The 18,072-nt window shown below is 45.3% G+C and overlaps 1 protein-coding gene across 1 annotated transcript; it reads right to left on the minus strand.

Moving 5' to 3' along the window:
• Positions 1-164: 164 nt before the first annotated feature.
• Positions 165-12,739, minus strand: LOC311322987 (uncharacterized protein; the record flags this gene model as incomplete). The annotated part of the gene is made up of 20 exons (XM_084455108.1): positions 165-701; positions 1,026-1,175; positions 2,853-2,913; positions 3,037-3,131; positions 3,284-3,337; positions 4,011-4,535; positions 5,871-6,036; positions 6,177-6,287; positions 6,808-6,896; positions 7,020-7,122; positions 7,248-7,351; positions 8,642-8,887; positions 9,052-9,228; positions 9,316-9,451; positions 9,564-9,709; positions 10,158-10,255; positions 10,764-10,944; positions 11,144-11,312; positions 11,549-11,707; positions 12,548-12,739. The coding sequence occupies 20 exons, from the start codon at positions 12,737-12,739 to the stop codon at positions 484-486; spliced, it is 3,180 nt and encodes a 1,059-aa protein (XP_084311234.1). The 3' UTR covers positions 165-483.
• Between the last annotated feature and the right edge of the window lie 5,333 nt (positions 12,740-18,072).

Genomic DNA, 18,072 nt, shown 5'->3' on the forward strand with positions numbered 1-18,072 from the left:
AATATACAAAACCACTGGCTACGCATTGTAGACCACTTCTCAGTCTGGAAATGTCTGGCAACGTCCAATGTAAAAAAAAAAAACCCCACAAAAAACCCAAATACATCACACTTTCACTGCCTTCCACAGCATTACATTTAGCAACAATATAATTCAAGGTCGACTCAGAAAATTGTTTCATGTACTGTTTTATCACAGCACAGAACTTACTCAAGAATGTCAAGTTGCGTTACTAGTTTGTAACAGTCACTGCTTGCTATGACCGGCATCATCGGGCTTGTGTAATAACCTAGGCCGTTTACCCAAACATTTTTCAAACAACAAAAATAGACTAGATACTTGGATTGATCAAAGGGCCAGATCTAGAGCACTAGTTGAAGAGCCCTGACCTACATGAAATGGCACAATTTAGAGGCAAGAAAAACTATGTTGGTGAACATAAAATACAAAGACATAAAATAAAGTGCAAAAATGTACCACTACTTAAACTTTTCGCTTCTTAGCTGCTGTGATTCTGTTTTTTATGTAAAACTTTATATTTAGCCAATTCCTGTTTTCTAATGCTTCTGGTTCTAATCTAAGGCACAGATCACAGTCATACTTCCCTGGAAGACGAGAGGTCTCGATGAAGTACATCATATGTTTTTCGACAGCAGTGATCTCCTTACTGTTCCAGCGCTTTCTCATAACTGGCTTGTGAACTAAATAAGAAATTAATAAATTAGTTTAGAGTAAATAAAGGCACAGTATTATAAGTAAGTAAGTATAAAGCCACAGTACTAAACCAATACCCTGGCACCAAGCTAAGGAGCTCAATTCTGGCGGGTATGTATGACTTTTTAAAAGGACATTTTACTGCAAAATGCATGAATATGAAAACATATTGACACTATCTGAAGACAAATTTTAACCTTTAAAAGCACGATCACCTGTAGATGAACACGCACACATGCTCCAGAGCATCAAGAGACTCTCAAAACATTAAACAGTATCATGTACGAAGTATATAAAATATATTACTGTACCTTTCTCTGGTGTCAATCTCAGCGGACGGCGGTTTTGCGCAGGGATCCTGTCGCCATCTGCCTCTTGTGGTGAGGTAGCTTTGCCTTCATTTTCTTGTGGCAGCCTCACACCACTCTGCTCCAAGTCTTGAGGTGGCTTCACATCACAATCTACTGAATGACAATGACATTCATGTGTGTTTAAACCTGAAATTCACTAGTTCTGATACCCATTGGACCACACAATCAGTAATTGGCCATTTATGACCGTCAGCCCCCCCCCCCCCCCCCCCCTAGAGCCCGAGATACGGTTATTGGAACTGGGCGCCATACAGCATGGGGAAATGTATTGCTCCTGAACTTTTAAGTCCCAAATGAATGGTTGTCAATGCGTAGTTATTCTCTATGCTTATAACTAACAACACTTATTAACTTCAAACTGCTCAAAAGCACCTTAGCTAGATTGTACGCCGAAAGGAATCCAATGATGTCCACCTCTTGACATTTGGTCAATTTCACTGACCGCTAGAGATCGACAAGAAGACATTTTCATGCAATGCTGTTCTGATCACTAACGTTGGCATAAGTGAATGGAGGAGAACATAGTGAAAATTAACATCACGGCTAGTGGACCTTTTCTGTTTGGCAAGACCCGTGTGAATGATAGCTTGATTTGGCTAACGTTAGCAAGCTAGCTAGCTCACTACTATTGTACAGGGTGGACAATACAATGGACTCATTTTGGGCAAAGCTGACCAACAGCAAAATAATTCTAGAGTAGTTGGAACTCTGGGGTGAGGGAGAACGTTCAGAATCAGAATCTGTTTATTGCCATTCAGTAACTTGGAGCCAATCACCATCAAGGTTGGCTTGGTCTTAAGGCAGGTTGTCTTGAACCTGGACCAATGACTTCGTAGCGGGAACAGTGTTTGTATCAGGGCGGGATTCTATTCGAGAGCAGTATTTTTAATGGCTGACTTGACTTGGGTGCAGTAGATATGCATGCCAGAGCAGCACCGTGTGAAAGGAGGGGTGGCTCCTGAGCAATATTTTATGTTTCAATAAGCTGCGGGGTCAGGGAAGAATTTTTACAGCTCACTTATCTGGCCCCCGGGTGATTACTGTTTTTTTGCTTCCCTCTGGAATATGTAGAGAGTGGGTCGTATGCCCACCTCCCTTGTTCTCTGTAAAGCGCATTGTGTTGCCTCTGGGTATGAAATGCGCTATACAAATAAAGCTTTGATTGATTGATTGATTGAATAAGCCAAAATGTGAATTAATAAACAATCTGGCCCCGTCACCATCTGCCCGCCACCCACGCCAAATATGAATTGTCAGGCCGATGGTGTCTGAGGAAAATGCGCACAGATGCAGATACGGAGTGTCAGTCATTCATGAGTTAGATGGAGAAACTCTGCCGATGTGACAAATTCCCTGAGTAAAAGTAAGCAATTAGCTAGGCGTTATCTATAGAAGACAACTGTTCAGGGTGTATCAAGATGTTTTATGTGATTTGATTTTGCCAAAAGACAGACAACTTGTATTAATATATGTACAGCATCCTGTTATTCAGTAGTAGACTGTGTGGTATAAATAAGACATGAGACTACTTCATAACTAATACACAACTATGTGCACAAGTTTAAAAGGGTTACTTCTCTTTGTATCAGCAGCAAACACACAAACAGCTGCATGCGAGTCCTGCCTCATGTCTTAATGGTAATTAATACAACATTTGAGCACCTGTCACTTAAGGGGCCTAAATGAGGGACAGAGCTGTAAACATTGATTCATTTTAAATGTAACACACAAGCTAAGAAAACCATATACTAACATCAAAATACATACCTTCATTAATTTGACCCGGGGGTGGACCAGAGCCTTGGACCAGAACCTTGCTCTGCTCAGACTGTGGGACAGTGGCAACACATGCAACAATATTGAAATGCACTGATCAAGTTACACAACTGTATGACAGGGTAATCGGACAGTGAACTGCTGGGTGGGCTGGGGTTGTAAAAAGGGGCCGTACCCTGAAGGTGGTGACACAGTCATGGGAGCAGAAGTTCCCGATGCTTCCGTGGTACTGAAGTATAGCGTTCACTTTGCAGTGGGTGCATGGTGATGCTAAAATACAATACACAGATTCATTAGGCTTGAGCACCTGTTGATTAAGGGACCTAAATTAGAGACAGAGCAAATAAATATTGGAAATATTGATTGATTTTAAATGTAATACACAACCTAAAAAAAACATGTGCTAAAGTCAACATACATACCTTGCATGTCCCGTTCATACACAGATTCTGCATCGTTGATTAGCTGGACTGTTTCTAAAAGGGGGGTATAATAAAACACCACTTTTAACCCAGATGGTTCATACAATGAGGAAGAGATGAGGAATGTACCAACTGCAAGAGTTGGAGGGGCTTTGTATGAGCATGCTGGCAAATAATGTTTAAACCCATAACAAAAATGCTCTATGGTAAATGGTAAATGGACTGTTTATCCAAAGCGCTTTACAATAAAGGCCTCTCATTCACCCATTCACACACCAATGGCGGCAGCTGCCATGCAAGGGGCTAGCCTGCTCATTGGGAGCAATTTCGGGTTCAGTGTCTTGCACAAGGACACTTCGACATGTGGACAGGAGGAGGCGGGATTCTAACCGCCGACCCTACGATCATTGGATGACCCGCTCTACCACTGAGCCACACCCTATGTCTATGTCTCTTGTTGGCTCCCAGGTACACTTGTATCCTACCTTTTATAAGCCTTCTACTAGTTAACATGTCTTTTTCTCAGATAATAAGTATTCAACACTGGTAATGTTAAGACCTATGCACAGTGTACCTGTTGAGATCACTCTTCATATCCCAGCTGCCGGCCCTATCAGTCCAGCCTGCAACCCCTCCCCAGGCCCAGCTAAGCTCCAGTGGAGGTGAAATGTTAACCCCACAATGTAATTACATACTAACAAGCTGAAAAATAACAGAAAAAGCATACCATTCGGGTCAATGTTGATGTCATCAAGGCTCATGCCTTTAGACTCTGCAAGCCGTCCGTTCTCAAGGGCCATCAGAATTTTGGTAATCTTGGCAACATGGAGGGTACCCTCGGGTAGGTGGTAGGACTGGCCTTGTACTCCGTATCCCAGGAAATCTGTGAGCTGGTCAAGCTCTGTGTTATTAAGGCTGAGGACGTTTGATATGGTCGCGATGTACTTCTTCAGCTTTGCAGAGGCGAGCGAGTATGGATCTTTGGCACCACAGGCCATGACGAACTCCCGGATGCAGACAAAGCCCCTGTAGTGGGACATCGCGCCCGGTCGCGCAAACACGTAGACGTTTTCTTTCAGGACACCACACTCATCTCTCTTCTCCATTAGCAAATCAAATGCTTCCTGCATCGCTCGGGTTAGGAGTACAGGAACATTCCTTCCTCTGACTTTCACCCCCATGAAATGGTGGCAGAGCTTCTTCTCTAGCTCTGTGACGGCACGGCCGATGTCATCATCAGGCTCTGAGGCGTCTCTTGGGGAAAATGCAGACACAGGCATTTTGGATATCCCCCTTTCTCCACGGCGGTTGAATAAGACGACTTGTGCCAGAATTACCTTTGCTAGTTTGGTCCAGTTCTCGAGTGAAGACTCAGATGCCAAGTCACTGGAGCAATGCTGCCGCTTTTCATCCAGATAAGAATGTAGAGTTTTGACATCTTCTGTGAAAGGCAACAGCTCAGGAGGACTCCAATTGGACGCACCGAGGCGCGGCAAAGCCGACACGAGCTCGTGCCATTTCGCCTCGTAGGTTTGGAGGAAGCGGCAGGCTTCTTCTATAACATCCGTTTCTTGCTTTATCCTTGCATCCGTTTGAAGGAGAAGGCAGATCCTCTTAAGGCTGTGTCCCAGTCCCACAGCAAGTGTTCTGGCTCTATATTTGTGGGTTTTATCATTGTAACCAGCGGCGTGTTTCACCGCAGTGACTGCGAGCATGAAGTTTGCATGTCCGAAATAGTCTTTGATTGTTCTCAGGGGGGTGACCTCTCTACCAAGTAATAGCAGTTTACCAAGATCTCTCAACTTTTGTCTAATGTATTCTTGCTTGTCGAGATTAGATCCATGCCTGTCATACAAGTACTTTCCCAGCTCTATGATGCACGGGTCACTTTTGACTTCAAGTGAGACATTATCATGAAACACACTGTTGATTAGCTTCCATAGGCCTTCAGAAACTCCAGGAGGTGCGGGTTCGAGATCGGCACATTGGGACTGTACTGTTGGGTTTTTTTCAGGTTCAGAGTTAAATTTGCAAGTGCGCACATGTCTCCACAGCACGTGTTTCACGAACAAGCCCTGACAGTATCTACAGTGCTCGAAAGCTTTTCCTTGAGAATCTCTTTTTGGTTTCTTGCATGGAACAAGTTCTCCTATGCCTGTTCTCAACACTTCAGTGTTATGTGCAAAGTTACCTTTGTTTCTGAGACCCTGCAACAGCATTCGCCTTTGTTTTGAACGCTTACGACAACGAAATGCCCTTACTACCTCCTCCTCATTGCGATGAACTTCTTTCAAGTGCCTTGATATTTTCAGGACGGATAACCCACAAAACAGACAGTACATTCTCTTGTTGTATACTCGAGATCCGTCTTTGTTCTTTATGGCAGCAGGAACAGATACTGAGGTATTTTCTCCGACTTCCCTGTTAGCAGAAGCGGTGCTATCAGGGGCACTTTGCGGATTTGAGATACTCGTCTGTGGTTGAGTTGCACTGTTTGTGCCACTGCTCTGGAACGGACTTGAAGAGCTTCTTCTTCTGCTACTCCTCTGCTGCGGTGATATTTCACAGATCATTTCATCATCTGTACTTTCCTCAGTGGAGTCTGGAACATATTCTTCTCCACTATCTGAAATATCTGCACTGGAGTCAGAAAGCTCGTCAGATACGTCATCAGATCCATCCGGAATCTTCTCGGGACTATCTGGACTGGAGTCAGATCCATCATCAGATCCATCCGGAATCTTCTCATTCATCTTCGAGAAATCAAATTATTCAGAAAACGTTATTATTCGGGCTTATTCGGAGTAAGAGTGTGTGCTTGCATGTCTTCTAATCAAAGCAAATAAAACCGAGAGGAAACTAAACACAATAAAGGATCAATTCAAGTTGTAACCTGCTGCAAGTTGGAGGGTGAAACTCCCTCTGTGTCGTGTATCAGCGTGTTGGAGCTGCACGCCAAGGAGCAATTCGTGAAAGCCATGGCAGGAGAGTCTTCGCCATCTCCCTAAAACATCAATTAACACATATCAAATAATTTGCCTGACTCAAATAATTGTGAATTCAGGCCTATAGATGAATAACCATATACTGTATGAGCGATGATGATGATGATGCGTTTGGATTTTTGAGGAGAGCTTGATCATTAACAGATGTACAGACCACCCTAATAATATTTTGTGTGAATGATATACATCACTTGCAAATACACGTCATCTATGTAGTGCTATGCATTTAACTCTTTTGATGATTGATTGATGAGATTACAAAACAGTAACACACCTGTAAATGTAAATAGAACATGGTTGACCGTCTGTAGGTTTCAATTGATGAAATTAAAATGACTCAACCCTGCTACGTATAATTTTCTCAGTAGAGTGAAAATGGTGAGCAGCCACTGAACGCCAACCACACAAAGAAAGCAAGCTTCAAAATGTCAGAAAGAAGTGGAAAGGAAACTGCCATAATCGAGCAAGTTATGGATATAATTGCTATAAATACCAACGCTGCTAGGAGGACAAAGCTACCTGTACGCTGGAAGATGTCAATTCCTTATCGGCTTCAGATTGAGGATTTAAAGGAGCCGGGCTGGAACCGATAGCTGTTTCATCTGCGTCTGTGTAATTTACAAAGGTCAACTTGCCTCCTTTCACAACATCAATAAAACATATTTCAAGTGAAAGGAGAAAATGGAAGGTGACGTAATTATCACGGTGAGTCGGAGAGACTTTCCACTCACCGGCTCCACTGTTGAGTTCTGGCTGTGGCTCCTTGCTTGTCTGTAGGGCCACAGGGGGCTCGACGCTGTGGCTCGCCTCCCCGGAACAGCTCCTCTTGTCACTCTGCAGCACACATGCGTGTAACACAGATGAGGAAGGATGTCTCTCAAAAAAATTCACTTTGAGGTCGATTCAACTGGATATAGATGCTGATCTTATAGTATGTTACGGTTTGACCTGTGCCGTACCTGTTTGCTGACAGGGAAGCCGTCTCCAGGTCTTTTACGTCCAGCCAGACTCCGCCTCCTGAGAGCAGTGGGCGGAGCCCGCGTAGGAGGGTCAAACAACTCCGCTGCAAAAGTTTAGAGGGTTAGACAGCTGTGATATGAGTAAGGGATAATCAACGAGTAGGTGTGCGTTAATTAAGCAATAAACCACGAGAGGCCGTGTGTTATAGTGATTTTATAACAGCTAGGGGGCGTTGTTAGGCATGATGCGAAGCGGAGTACAAACAGTGTGACACACAGTGTGATGCATACAAAAGTGTCTATGCATGTGTATGCATGTATTCCTTCCCCACCCCTGTTCGTCATTTAGATTGTTTTTATTAGCAGGGAGGATTACAGGGTTCAGCCTGCCCTGTTAGGCTTCTGGGGACTCAAGTCTGCTGCCCTAGTTTGCCGTGTTAACGGGTGTAGCCCCCCCATGTGTGTAGTGCAGTGTCACCCCGGTCCTCACAGTCGCTGAGGCGACCCCTGTGTGCGGTGGTCAAGTGTAAAGTGGCTACGGTTGTTGTGTGTGTGTGTGTGTGTGTGTGTGTGTGTGTGTGCAGTGCACGTTTGCGGTGTGGTGTGACGGCAGCCGGCAATAAGGCCCCAGCCTAGGAGTAGGAGTTCCCTTGTGCCTCCTGGTGATTCCCCCCTTCATGAACTGCGTAGGAAGTGTTTGTCCTATTTTATTGCTAATTGTTTAATAAAGATTATTGATCGTGTACCGCGACTACTGTGTGCGTGTGGTTTGTTACCCCTGACATTTAAACCTTGCCTATTCTTTTGAGGTAGATCGCAATATTTATTACACTAGCAATGGTACAGCAGGCTATGGGATTAGCTCATTTGGGTTGCTGTCAAAGCCGGCGCATTAATTTAGATCGGTAATTAAACTTCAGCCGAACTACGTGTGCGTATACACGGTTTTAACGCACGTCTGCTGGCCAATCAGAAAAGAGTATTAACCCAGGCCATGGTAGAAAGGGTGATCTCAACAGGCTGTAAGTGCACTGTACATAGTCCAGGTCTTGACATCACCACTGTCTGATACTGTACGTATTATCTGAGAAAGATAAGAAAGTTAACTTGAAAGCTTATACAAGGTGGTTTCCAAGTGTCAGGGATTACCTGGGAGGCAACGAGACATTGAGCAGGATGCAAAATAATGAGGAGTTTATTAACTTAAAACTTGTTCTCTAGGGAGCTGCCAATGCTCTCTCAGCATTTGAAAAAGGGCAGTGGCGCTCAGAAAAAGGGTCTATGTGGACACAGGCCCTTAAGGTTACTGTTGGTTTAACTGCAGTCCGGTCATCACATAAAGTCATAGATTACAGTTAGCCAAGCACTGGATTAAATTGCCCGTTTAATCTTACCAGTGGGGACGTCAGACTTAGGCAGACACACAGCGGAGCAGAACAGCTGCGTGGAGCCTATCTTCTGGTAGGCTGCCTGTCCCTTTAACAGCACCTTGGAGCAGACACTGCACCCAAGCCCGGATGGGTTAGCACCTCCACTGCTGGGTGGCTGGGCCTGGGGAGGGGGTGCAGGCTGGACTGCTGGGGCCGGCGCCAAACTCCTCCTCCTTAGCCTTGAAGGAGTCTGGGGAGCTGGAGCGGGAACTAGAGGAAGGGATGTGAAGTTGGATGATAAAACCCTCACATTTTTGTGATGAAACTGACACATGATTGTAACAGTAGCAGTCTGAACCACCTAAGCATGCAAGTTTCATAGGAGGGTCAAAGAACTCTGGTACAATTCTGATGAAATTGTACTTTCATCTCACCAGTGGGGATGTCAGCCTCAAGGTCCATCAAGCTGGGGTCAGAGGTGCTGGGGGGGTCCACAGTCTCTGGGTGCTCCCCTAGCTGGGTGCTGGGGGCAGAGGTCGACTCCTCCTCCCAGCTCAGCTGGGTGGACACGTCCTTAGACTCAAGATCTCCACTGTATGTACTTCCCTGGTCTGATACAACACACAACCTATTAATACTCAGGAGAAAATATTCATGACTCTTTCTAACCCAAGTGTGTGAAAATATTTTTTACTCACCTCCATGGGAGATAGGTTTGTCTTTCTCTACTTCCTCATCGTCCTCAGCCATGCTCTGTGATTGGACGAGGTGGTCTTTCTTGTCCTTGGACTCTGAGTCACTCAGGGTTGAATGTAAAACCATGGGCACTGGGACCTACAGTAGCAGAAGAAGAATTGTGCCTTATCGAGACAGGTTACACGATTCAAACCTGCTGAATGTCAGAGATATCATCCTTGATAAAGTGAAAGACCAGATAGGTACGTACAGGCACAGGCATCATCATGGGAACAGGTGTGTACTGGGAGTACATGTTCATGGGAACGGGTATGAAGACTGGCACAGGGACCGGCAAGACCACAATCTTCACCTTCTCCTCCTGTATTGTGGTGTTGGAAGTACACTCAGAAAAATCTGCAAGAAAGTGAGCAGAGACCTTTCGGAAATTAATAAATGGTAAATGGACTCCACTTATATAGCGCTTTTATCCAAAGCGCTTTACAACGGCCTCTCATTCACCCATTCACACACATTCACACAGCAATGGCGACAGCTGCCATGCAAGGTGCAAGCCTGCTCACTGGGAGCAATTTGGGGTTGCCCGATGACACTTCGATATGTGGACAGGAGGAGCCGGGATTCGAACCAGCGACCTTACAATCATTGGACGACCCGCTCTACCTCCTGAGCCACAGCCGCCCCTTGTTGGGCATACTATGACATGCTAGATATGACAGCACAATTAGATATGTAGTTTAGGACATAAGGAGGGTTGTAAAAAGTACTGATGCATCATTTCCAGTGTTTGTGTTCTGAAGAGAGAATGTGCGGTTAGTGTCAGTGACCTCGATTGTTGCCATACCTGCTTGTGTCTCTACGGTCTGGGTGGGGAGGTCGCACACAGTCTCCTGGCAGCGTGTGGAAGGCTTACACTGGACAGCCTTGTTCTTCACATTCCGTCTAGGAGCCAAGAGATATGAAGTTAGACAACGAAGAAATGACAACCATTACATTTACCCATCTAGAGCAACTGAAAATAGCTGTCAAGACAGGAGTTAACAGCAAAGTGACTTAGAGATGGATAAAATAGGTCAAAGTAAATTTTATTTGTGTTGTTTATGTTTATTGTGTTTGTAGTTTTATTAAAGTTTGTTTATATTATTCCCCAGTATTAGTTATTGTCCACATAATTGTAAAGCTATAGAGGGACGCCTGGTGATGGTGGCTAGCAACTTAAGTTTAGTTTAGATTAGTTAGTTTAAATAGGATTTATGTAATATAGGATTTAGTTTAGGATAGGATTTCTACACCCACATACAGTAATGTGTAGCCCCGGCTACACTAATGAAAGAAGCTCTTCATAATAAAGTTGATACTGATGGTAGTTAATGGACGTACCGACTAGTAGCCGATTCCTGTAATAAGGGTAGAGGTCTAGAAGTGAACAGTAGCAGTAACGCTGACGTACTTGAGGCACTGGTGGCAGGTCTGGCCTAGGGTGGTGGTGTTTGGCAGGAAGTCGGGCAAACACCCAGCGGAGCAGAACAGCTGTGTGGAGCCTTTCCTATGGAAGGCTGTCTGTCCCATTAACAGCACCTTGGAGCAGGTGCCACACCTAGGTGGGGCTGGAGCCAAACTCCTCCCAGCACCTAATATGAAAGGAGTCTGGGGAGCTGGAGCGGGAACTAGAGGAAGGGATGTGAAGTTGGATGTTAAAAACACCATATTGTGGTGAAATTCACACATGAATGACAAAGCAGCAAGGTGAACCATCTAAGCACACAAGTTTCAAATAACTTGATGAATAGAAGTGGCAATGCTGTAAATGTGTGAAAGCTTGTATCTTACCAGTGGGGGAGACGTATGAGTCTCCTGCTATAGAGTCGTCTCCTTCTATAGAGTAGTCTCCTTCTATAGAGTAGTCTCCTGCTATAGAGTAGTCTCCTGCTATAGAGTAGTCTCCTTCTATAGAGTAGTCTTCTGCTATAGAGTAGACAGACGTGATCCTCAACTCATCCTGCAACATACAGCACACACAGAGGTTCATACACTCAGAAATCACACAAGTATACACTCAGAAAACACACAGGTTCATACACTCAGAAAACAAGTCTCTTGGAAAGTCCCAAGTGAGAGCTGAGGGCATGAGAGCTCTGCCTAAGTAAGTAAATTGTATTTATAAAGCACCTTTCTAAACCAGGGTTGCAAGGTGATGTACAGTGAAAATGTTAAAATATAGGGAAAAATACAAACCTCCTCGTATTCCAGTTCCTCCTTGATCGGTGTGATGGGGGACTGAGGCAGCAGGGCACAGTCATAGCCCTCGTCTATGGGCTCATCCTTGATGTCCATCATCGGGGAAATGGGGGGATCTGGGTTCTCTCTGTCTGCTGGTGCATCACTCTCTGACCTCTGAGTGGACAGGGCAAGGGACAAGAGAACACAGAAGTTGGAACCATGGTTATACAGAGCTGCTGTCATGCCCAGCCATCCAGAGTGACTTAGCTAATAAAGCGATATGGCACAAGAACTCGTAAATAAAGACACACTAATCTTAAAATGTAATGTTTTTAATGGGGGATCCTTCTGCGGAATAAATCTGGTTACTAAGAAACAGTTGGAACTATTTTGTGCGCAGCTGTAACCGATCTGTTTCAGCATTCCCGGGGCGGGATTAGAACCCAGGTCTCCCGCTTGGGAGGCAAAAGCACTGACAGTTGCGCCAATAGTGACGTCCCTCTTGGAGTGGCTGTCAGCGCTCCGCTCCACGGGTCACTTGGTTACACCCACCCCTCCAAACTCACTCCACACCACTGGGCATCTGGGTCACGGCACCATTTAAACCCATCTGTTTAGGCATGCCCAGGGCAGGATTTGTGCTGACAATTGCACCAATAGGGACGTCCCTCTTGGAGGGACTGTCAGTGCTCCTTTGAGGAGTGAATTTCACCAGCTACTCCACATTTCACTCAGTTACACAGTGCTGACTAAGTTAGCAACGTATGAAAGAAAAGATGAAATCTGATGAAAGATGATTGAAACAAAAACAAGTGCATTAGCTAGCAAGATAGCTACAACCAGGGGTGTAGTGGTGACTCTGAATAAAGAAGTGGGTATACTGTAGCAGAAATGTTAGTTTTTACACAAGTTGTGTTTAAAGACGTGTGTATGCCCTCCACTACACCACTGGCTACAACTATTATACAATATTTACAATTAACTCGTGATTCTTTGTTATACATTCATTTGCACACTGCCGTTGAAGGTGCAGTTAGTGAAGTAGCTGTCGGTGTTAACGGTGGAGGTCGTCCTCATCCGTTTCACTGGGGGGGAGATTTCCTGCTGCTCTTTGTTGGCCAGAATGTTACTCCGTTTCCTGTTTTGCAGAGACGGCTGGTAGTAACTTCGGACAGAGCACTCTGATCTGTAGCCACTGATCGACATGATCGCTCTTGTTTGCAGTACAGCATCAGACAGCTTCTGGATCGTTCTACGGATGCTGTGATTGGTGTATATTCTCGTCGTTCCTAAAGACAGGGTTGAATTTCCATACATTAATATATAATGAGAACGGGACATTGTGTGTGCGTGTTCCGTGTTCGTCCTACTTACCAGTTATCTTGCATATCCTAGGCAACATTGTTGCCAGATGGTTCAAACCCATCGGCTCAGCTGTAAACCACGCAGTGGTAGGACTCCAGGCTTCCCGTTTAGGATGCAGGTAAAAGGCAGGAGGGTTTTCAGGGAGTTTGTTTAGATACTTCTCCAGAGAAGCAACGGGGCACATAGGGTTTCCAGTTTCCTCTAACATTAATTCCCTGCCAGGTTTTCTGTTCATTTCCCGGGGATCGTTATTTTTAGTTGCTTCGTTAAATGTCATCGTTGCGTACCTCCTACCATTCTCATCTCGCATGACAACAAACGAATCTGCTTTCAGCTGTCTGTTGCCCTCCTTTCCCCTGCGGCCAAAATGCAGCTGCACATCAAACCACACCTTTTGTACAAGGCCTCTCGGTGTAGCAGGGTTTAATGCCTCGGAGCTTCGGATAAGCTGCATGTCGCTTTCAGATATGGCAGGATGGTGTGCCGCTTTGTCCAATCCATCCCGTCTCAGCTTTTTAAGTGTGCCCGCAAACACATTGTTGGATGTGGTGAACTCAGTGTCCCGCATCAGACACCAATTGCGACTCAGTGGTGGTTCATTCAAATGCCGGTTAATACCAGCTCGCAGCCCATTATAGCTACTAATACCATACGGCTCCCCTTTTCCGTTTCTGACAGTCCCGTAGAATTCACGCAGGACGACATTAAGTTCGCCCTTGGTTACATCAGCAAAATTAACGGATATTGTCTTCTCCGATAACCAGTCGTTAAAACAGCGGACAGCCCAGACAGTTGATTTCGTTGTGTTGACCTCATTACGGTTCCTCTCCAAATTGTCTATATCAGACTGCTGAACTTGTTCATGGCGATTGCATAACATTAACTTCTCGGGAGTTGAATCATTTTCAAGCCACTGATTAAAGACTAAACCCCCCAAGTGGTCGAAAGAGATGTTAGTGTCCATCTTTGGATATCAGATGTTGCTGTTCTTCGGACGCGCACTGATATTTAAAGAAGGTAACATTCCTTTTAGCAGTGAGTAATCATCAATATTGTCACTGTAGCACGAGCTCTCTGCCAATCAGCGTACGTGATCCAAACAAACCGTTTTTATAATTAAGCAGTAACACACGAGGTCACTGCACTGTCGTTCATTTTTAATAATGGTTTAATAATGTTCAAATTCCCTAAACTGCATTGCTTTCAGCCATCCGCAATCCGAAATAGTTCTCCATTGTTTACCGTTGCTATAGGCAACTTAACGCACGGCTCAGAATGCATCTTGGCCAATCACAATGCGCGGTCGGAACTAGTTGTTGCGACGTAATCGCAATACAATGTCCAGCAACGTTATCATAACACTTACTACGGCAAGGAGTCGTATGACTCATATGACTGTAGCGTTAGCACAGCCCCTTTCAACCAGCACACGACAGCAACCTGGGCAGCATCTGTGTTAAAGTGTTTATAAAAAAAAGCATTCCACATGTAGGCTACAGCTGTCAATTTGAGGATTTACTATGGCAATGAATCACAAATAAAGATTTGTCGTTATAAACCTAGTTTTCACTCAATGCACCTCTACACAGCATGTGGTAGGCGTTAATGAAACAAAAACCGGGTAGGCCTACGACATTTTTCGGCCCTTCATTAAATCTCAGCTGAGTTTTGGAATCGCTATCAAAGCAACCTGGACTTCCATAACACCTCAGCCACGACGCATTGATACAGTAATTCATGCAAAAAGAGCCTCGACCAAGTATTTTTGATAGGTCTTACATATTGTAAGATACTGGATTTTTGTTTTTCATGAGCTGTAAGCCGTAATCATCAAGATTAAAACAAAAAAGGCTTGAAATATTTCACTTTGTGTAATAAATCTAGAATATATGAAAGTTTCACTTCTGAATTAAGTTAGGCCTACAGAAAAACATTTTCACAACATTTTTTATTTTTTAGATGCACCTGTATGTATCCTAACATTACTGTTGTCTGCACTGCAGGACATTGGCCACTGCTGTTTGGCATAGAATTTTAATAGTAGACAGCACCATACCTGGGATAGCACTAGACCTGGTCCAGGGCAGTATTCAGGGCTATATCCCTGCCCCAGTGTTCTCGACCCTGATCATGCGATTCCACATGCCGTTTACTTTGGCCCTGTCCCAATACCCACCCTACGCCCTACGCCCCTCTGTCTCTGCACTAATGTAGTTAGCGTAGCTTACGTAATGTATCAGTGTAAGAACTCTCATGGGTTTGGCATTGAGACTAAGGCTAGGGGCAGCACTGACTTCCATTGTAGCCGAGTGTGCACCTGCAGACCAGCTCTAGCTAAATACTGAGGCGATCAGGGAAATAACAGTCTCTACATGCCAGGTTCATGTAAAGCAGACTCAGAATAGGCCCTTAAATCCAAAATAGTGAGCGATGGTTACCGTGTAACGCCAGTTCTATGAGTGGAGCAAAGCCCCACAGGGCTCACTCCTATTGGCTTGTTCAATCGCTAGCTACGCCCACTGAAAAGAAGAAACATACATGCACCTACGGTCAATCAGAGTCAGGTGCACCACATAAAAGGGTCATGCGAACAGCAATCTGAATCCGCTCCTAAAAGCGAAAACTTTCAGCGAGCCAAATCATAATTCAGCAAAGGGTTCTATCCCTGTGGGGCTTCGCTCCACTCATAGAACTGGGATTACAAGGTGTAACCATCATTCTATTTCGTGGAGCTCCTCACAGGGCTCGCTCTAATTGGCATAGGCGCAGCGAAACAACCACACCCTACACTCTTGCTGAACCCATTCCAAGAATGGGCCGGCCAGTCAGACCGAGGGCCAGAGCTCAAAGGTAACATGACCACACTCAATGCCATCGTCAAGTTTGCTGACGACACAGCAGTGTCAGGTCTGATCACAGGTCTGATCACCAAAAATGATGAGAGGGCCTACCTGGAGGAGGTGAGGCTCCTGACCCAGTGGTGTCAGGAAAACAACCTCCACCTGAATGTCAGCCAGACAAAGGAGATAGTGGTGGACTTTGGGGGGAAGCAGGAGAGGAACTACACTCCTCTAATCATCAACGGGACCCCTGCAGAGAGAGTGGACAGCTTCAAGTACCAAGCCGGGATTCGAACCACCGACTCTACGATCAGTGGACGACCCGCTCTACCTCCTGAGCTACAGCTGCCCAGTATGACATATTAAAGAGATAGTAGCAGACAAAAGACAGCGCTGCCACTGCATATATATTCGCCACGCCCAAAGTTGAGCTATAATCTGAGGGTGCAGGCACCACTTGTTTCTGCTGTGAGCCTCCCCAAAACATCAGGTTGGCCCCAACATTCAGATGATCGGCTATGTGCTGACAGGGATCAGAGGTTGACATGCGCCCACCGCCACAACTCTACTCACAGGCGATGAAGTGCCGACGAATGGACTGTCCCTCATCGATTGATGTGTGACACTGCAGTCTGACCGCACAAGCACATCACACCTCGCACCAGGTGGCTGAGGTGGTGTAGCACTAGGACCACCGCCTCCAGATCCAGTGGGTTGATGTGGTGTCGGTGGCCCATACACCACCTACAGCCTGGGACAGGCAGGGATGTGTCTGTGAGAACCGTGCCGTGTGCAATACCCTGCCTATTGGAAAGCCACTCCAATGGATCTTTGGACGCTCTAACCGGATCTTTGGACACTCCTCATGTGTAGCAGGCCCAGTGGGACCACCACATGGGCCGCCATCATGAGGCCCAGCAGGAGCATCGTCGATTGGATGGAGACTGCCGCAGAGGAGCGTAACCAGCATCTGGTTAGCTAGTGTCGGAGAGGGGGCAAGAACCAGCAGGTTGTCCAGGTACGCCAGTACTCTGACACCCTGCTGGCGCAGCGGTCTCAGCACTGCCTCCACACAGATGGAGAAAGTCCTTGGGCCTAGAGCAAACCCAAATGGGAGTGTGCTATACTTATACGCCACACCCAGGAAGGCAAAACGCAGGTACTGTACTGTCGGTGCCGCAGCACGATCGGCTCATGGAAGTACGCGTCTTTCAGATCTATGCTGGTGCAAAGGTCGCCTTGGTTTGAAGGAATGCTTCCATCAGCTGTCACAATGTCAGCAGATTATTTTTGGAGGCTGGTGATGGCAAAACAGATGGAGAACTAAGAGCAGCGGTCTCCACCAAAGCCAGCCCGCTCTGGTCTCTGGACGCCCCTTTATGTGGTGCACCTGACTAATTGGCTGTAGGTGCATGTATATTTCTTCTTTACAGTGGCCATAGCCATTGGTCATTGCCATTCATTGGACAAGGCAATATGAGTGAGCCTTGTGGGGCGGAGATCCACAAAATAGATACATGTGAATGCTCAAAGCTATGCCCTCACCCTTTTTATCCATGGGGTTGTCCATTTTAACAACAAATGTTCTGTTGTAAAGATGTGAATTGTTAACTGTGAATTAGCCTACTATCTTCTGCGCTTCATTTGGTTGAAGGTCTGTATAAACCAGTTATAGTGTGCAAGTCCCTATACTGTAGGTGGTGTTGTCTCTCCACTACCACACCATCTAGCTATATATACCATCTATATCTATCCTCCAAGTTAGCCAGGCAAAGAATTCATACACATTAATTATACATTCTCCAAAATGCAATAATATAAACTTACTTTGTGGTTATCCCCCGTACTGCTCCATACTGTACTAGATTGAATTGTCGGGACTGCTCCAGGGTTCAGTCTCAGTTCTTTGCAAAATCCACTCTGTTTTTGCCCCCAATTCACAAAGTCTTCTGGTTTAAAATGAAGACTGCAGACTCTTGTGTTTTTTGTCACTAATGAATTTGTTAAAAATTCTACCCACTTGTTTTTTACAGTTGTGTGTTTCGGGACTGTGTGTAGTGAGTCGGTACTCGTGCATCCTTCAACACAACAGTGCCGCTTGCCAGGCGCCATGTTCCTCAGACTAGACCCTAGCCTGATACACGCTGTGATAGGCTGCATGCAAATGAGACTGCTTCCTGACGTAAATAAGCAGCAATTAAAAATGTGGAAAATAAACACATTAGGTGGCGCAGTGATTTTTAAATCTCAGATTTCTATAATTCAAAACAAAAAAGTATACATTGTAAATTATTTTGTAATACAGTTGTCACTACTTATTTTACCACCAGGTAG

The sequence above is a fragment of the Borostomias antarcticus genome, assembly GCF_949987555.1.
Source record: "Borostomias antarcticus genome assembly, chromosome: 2".
Taxonomy (NCBI): domain Eukaryota; kingdom Metazoa; phylum Chordata; class Actinopteri; order Stomiiformes; family Stomiidae; genus Borostomias; species Borostomias antarcticus.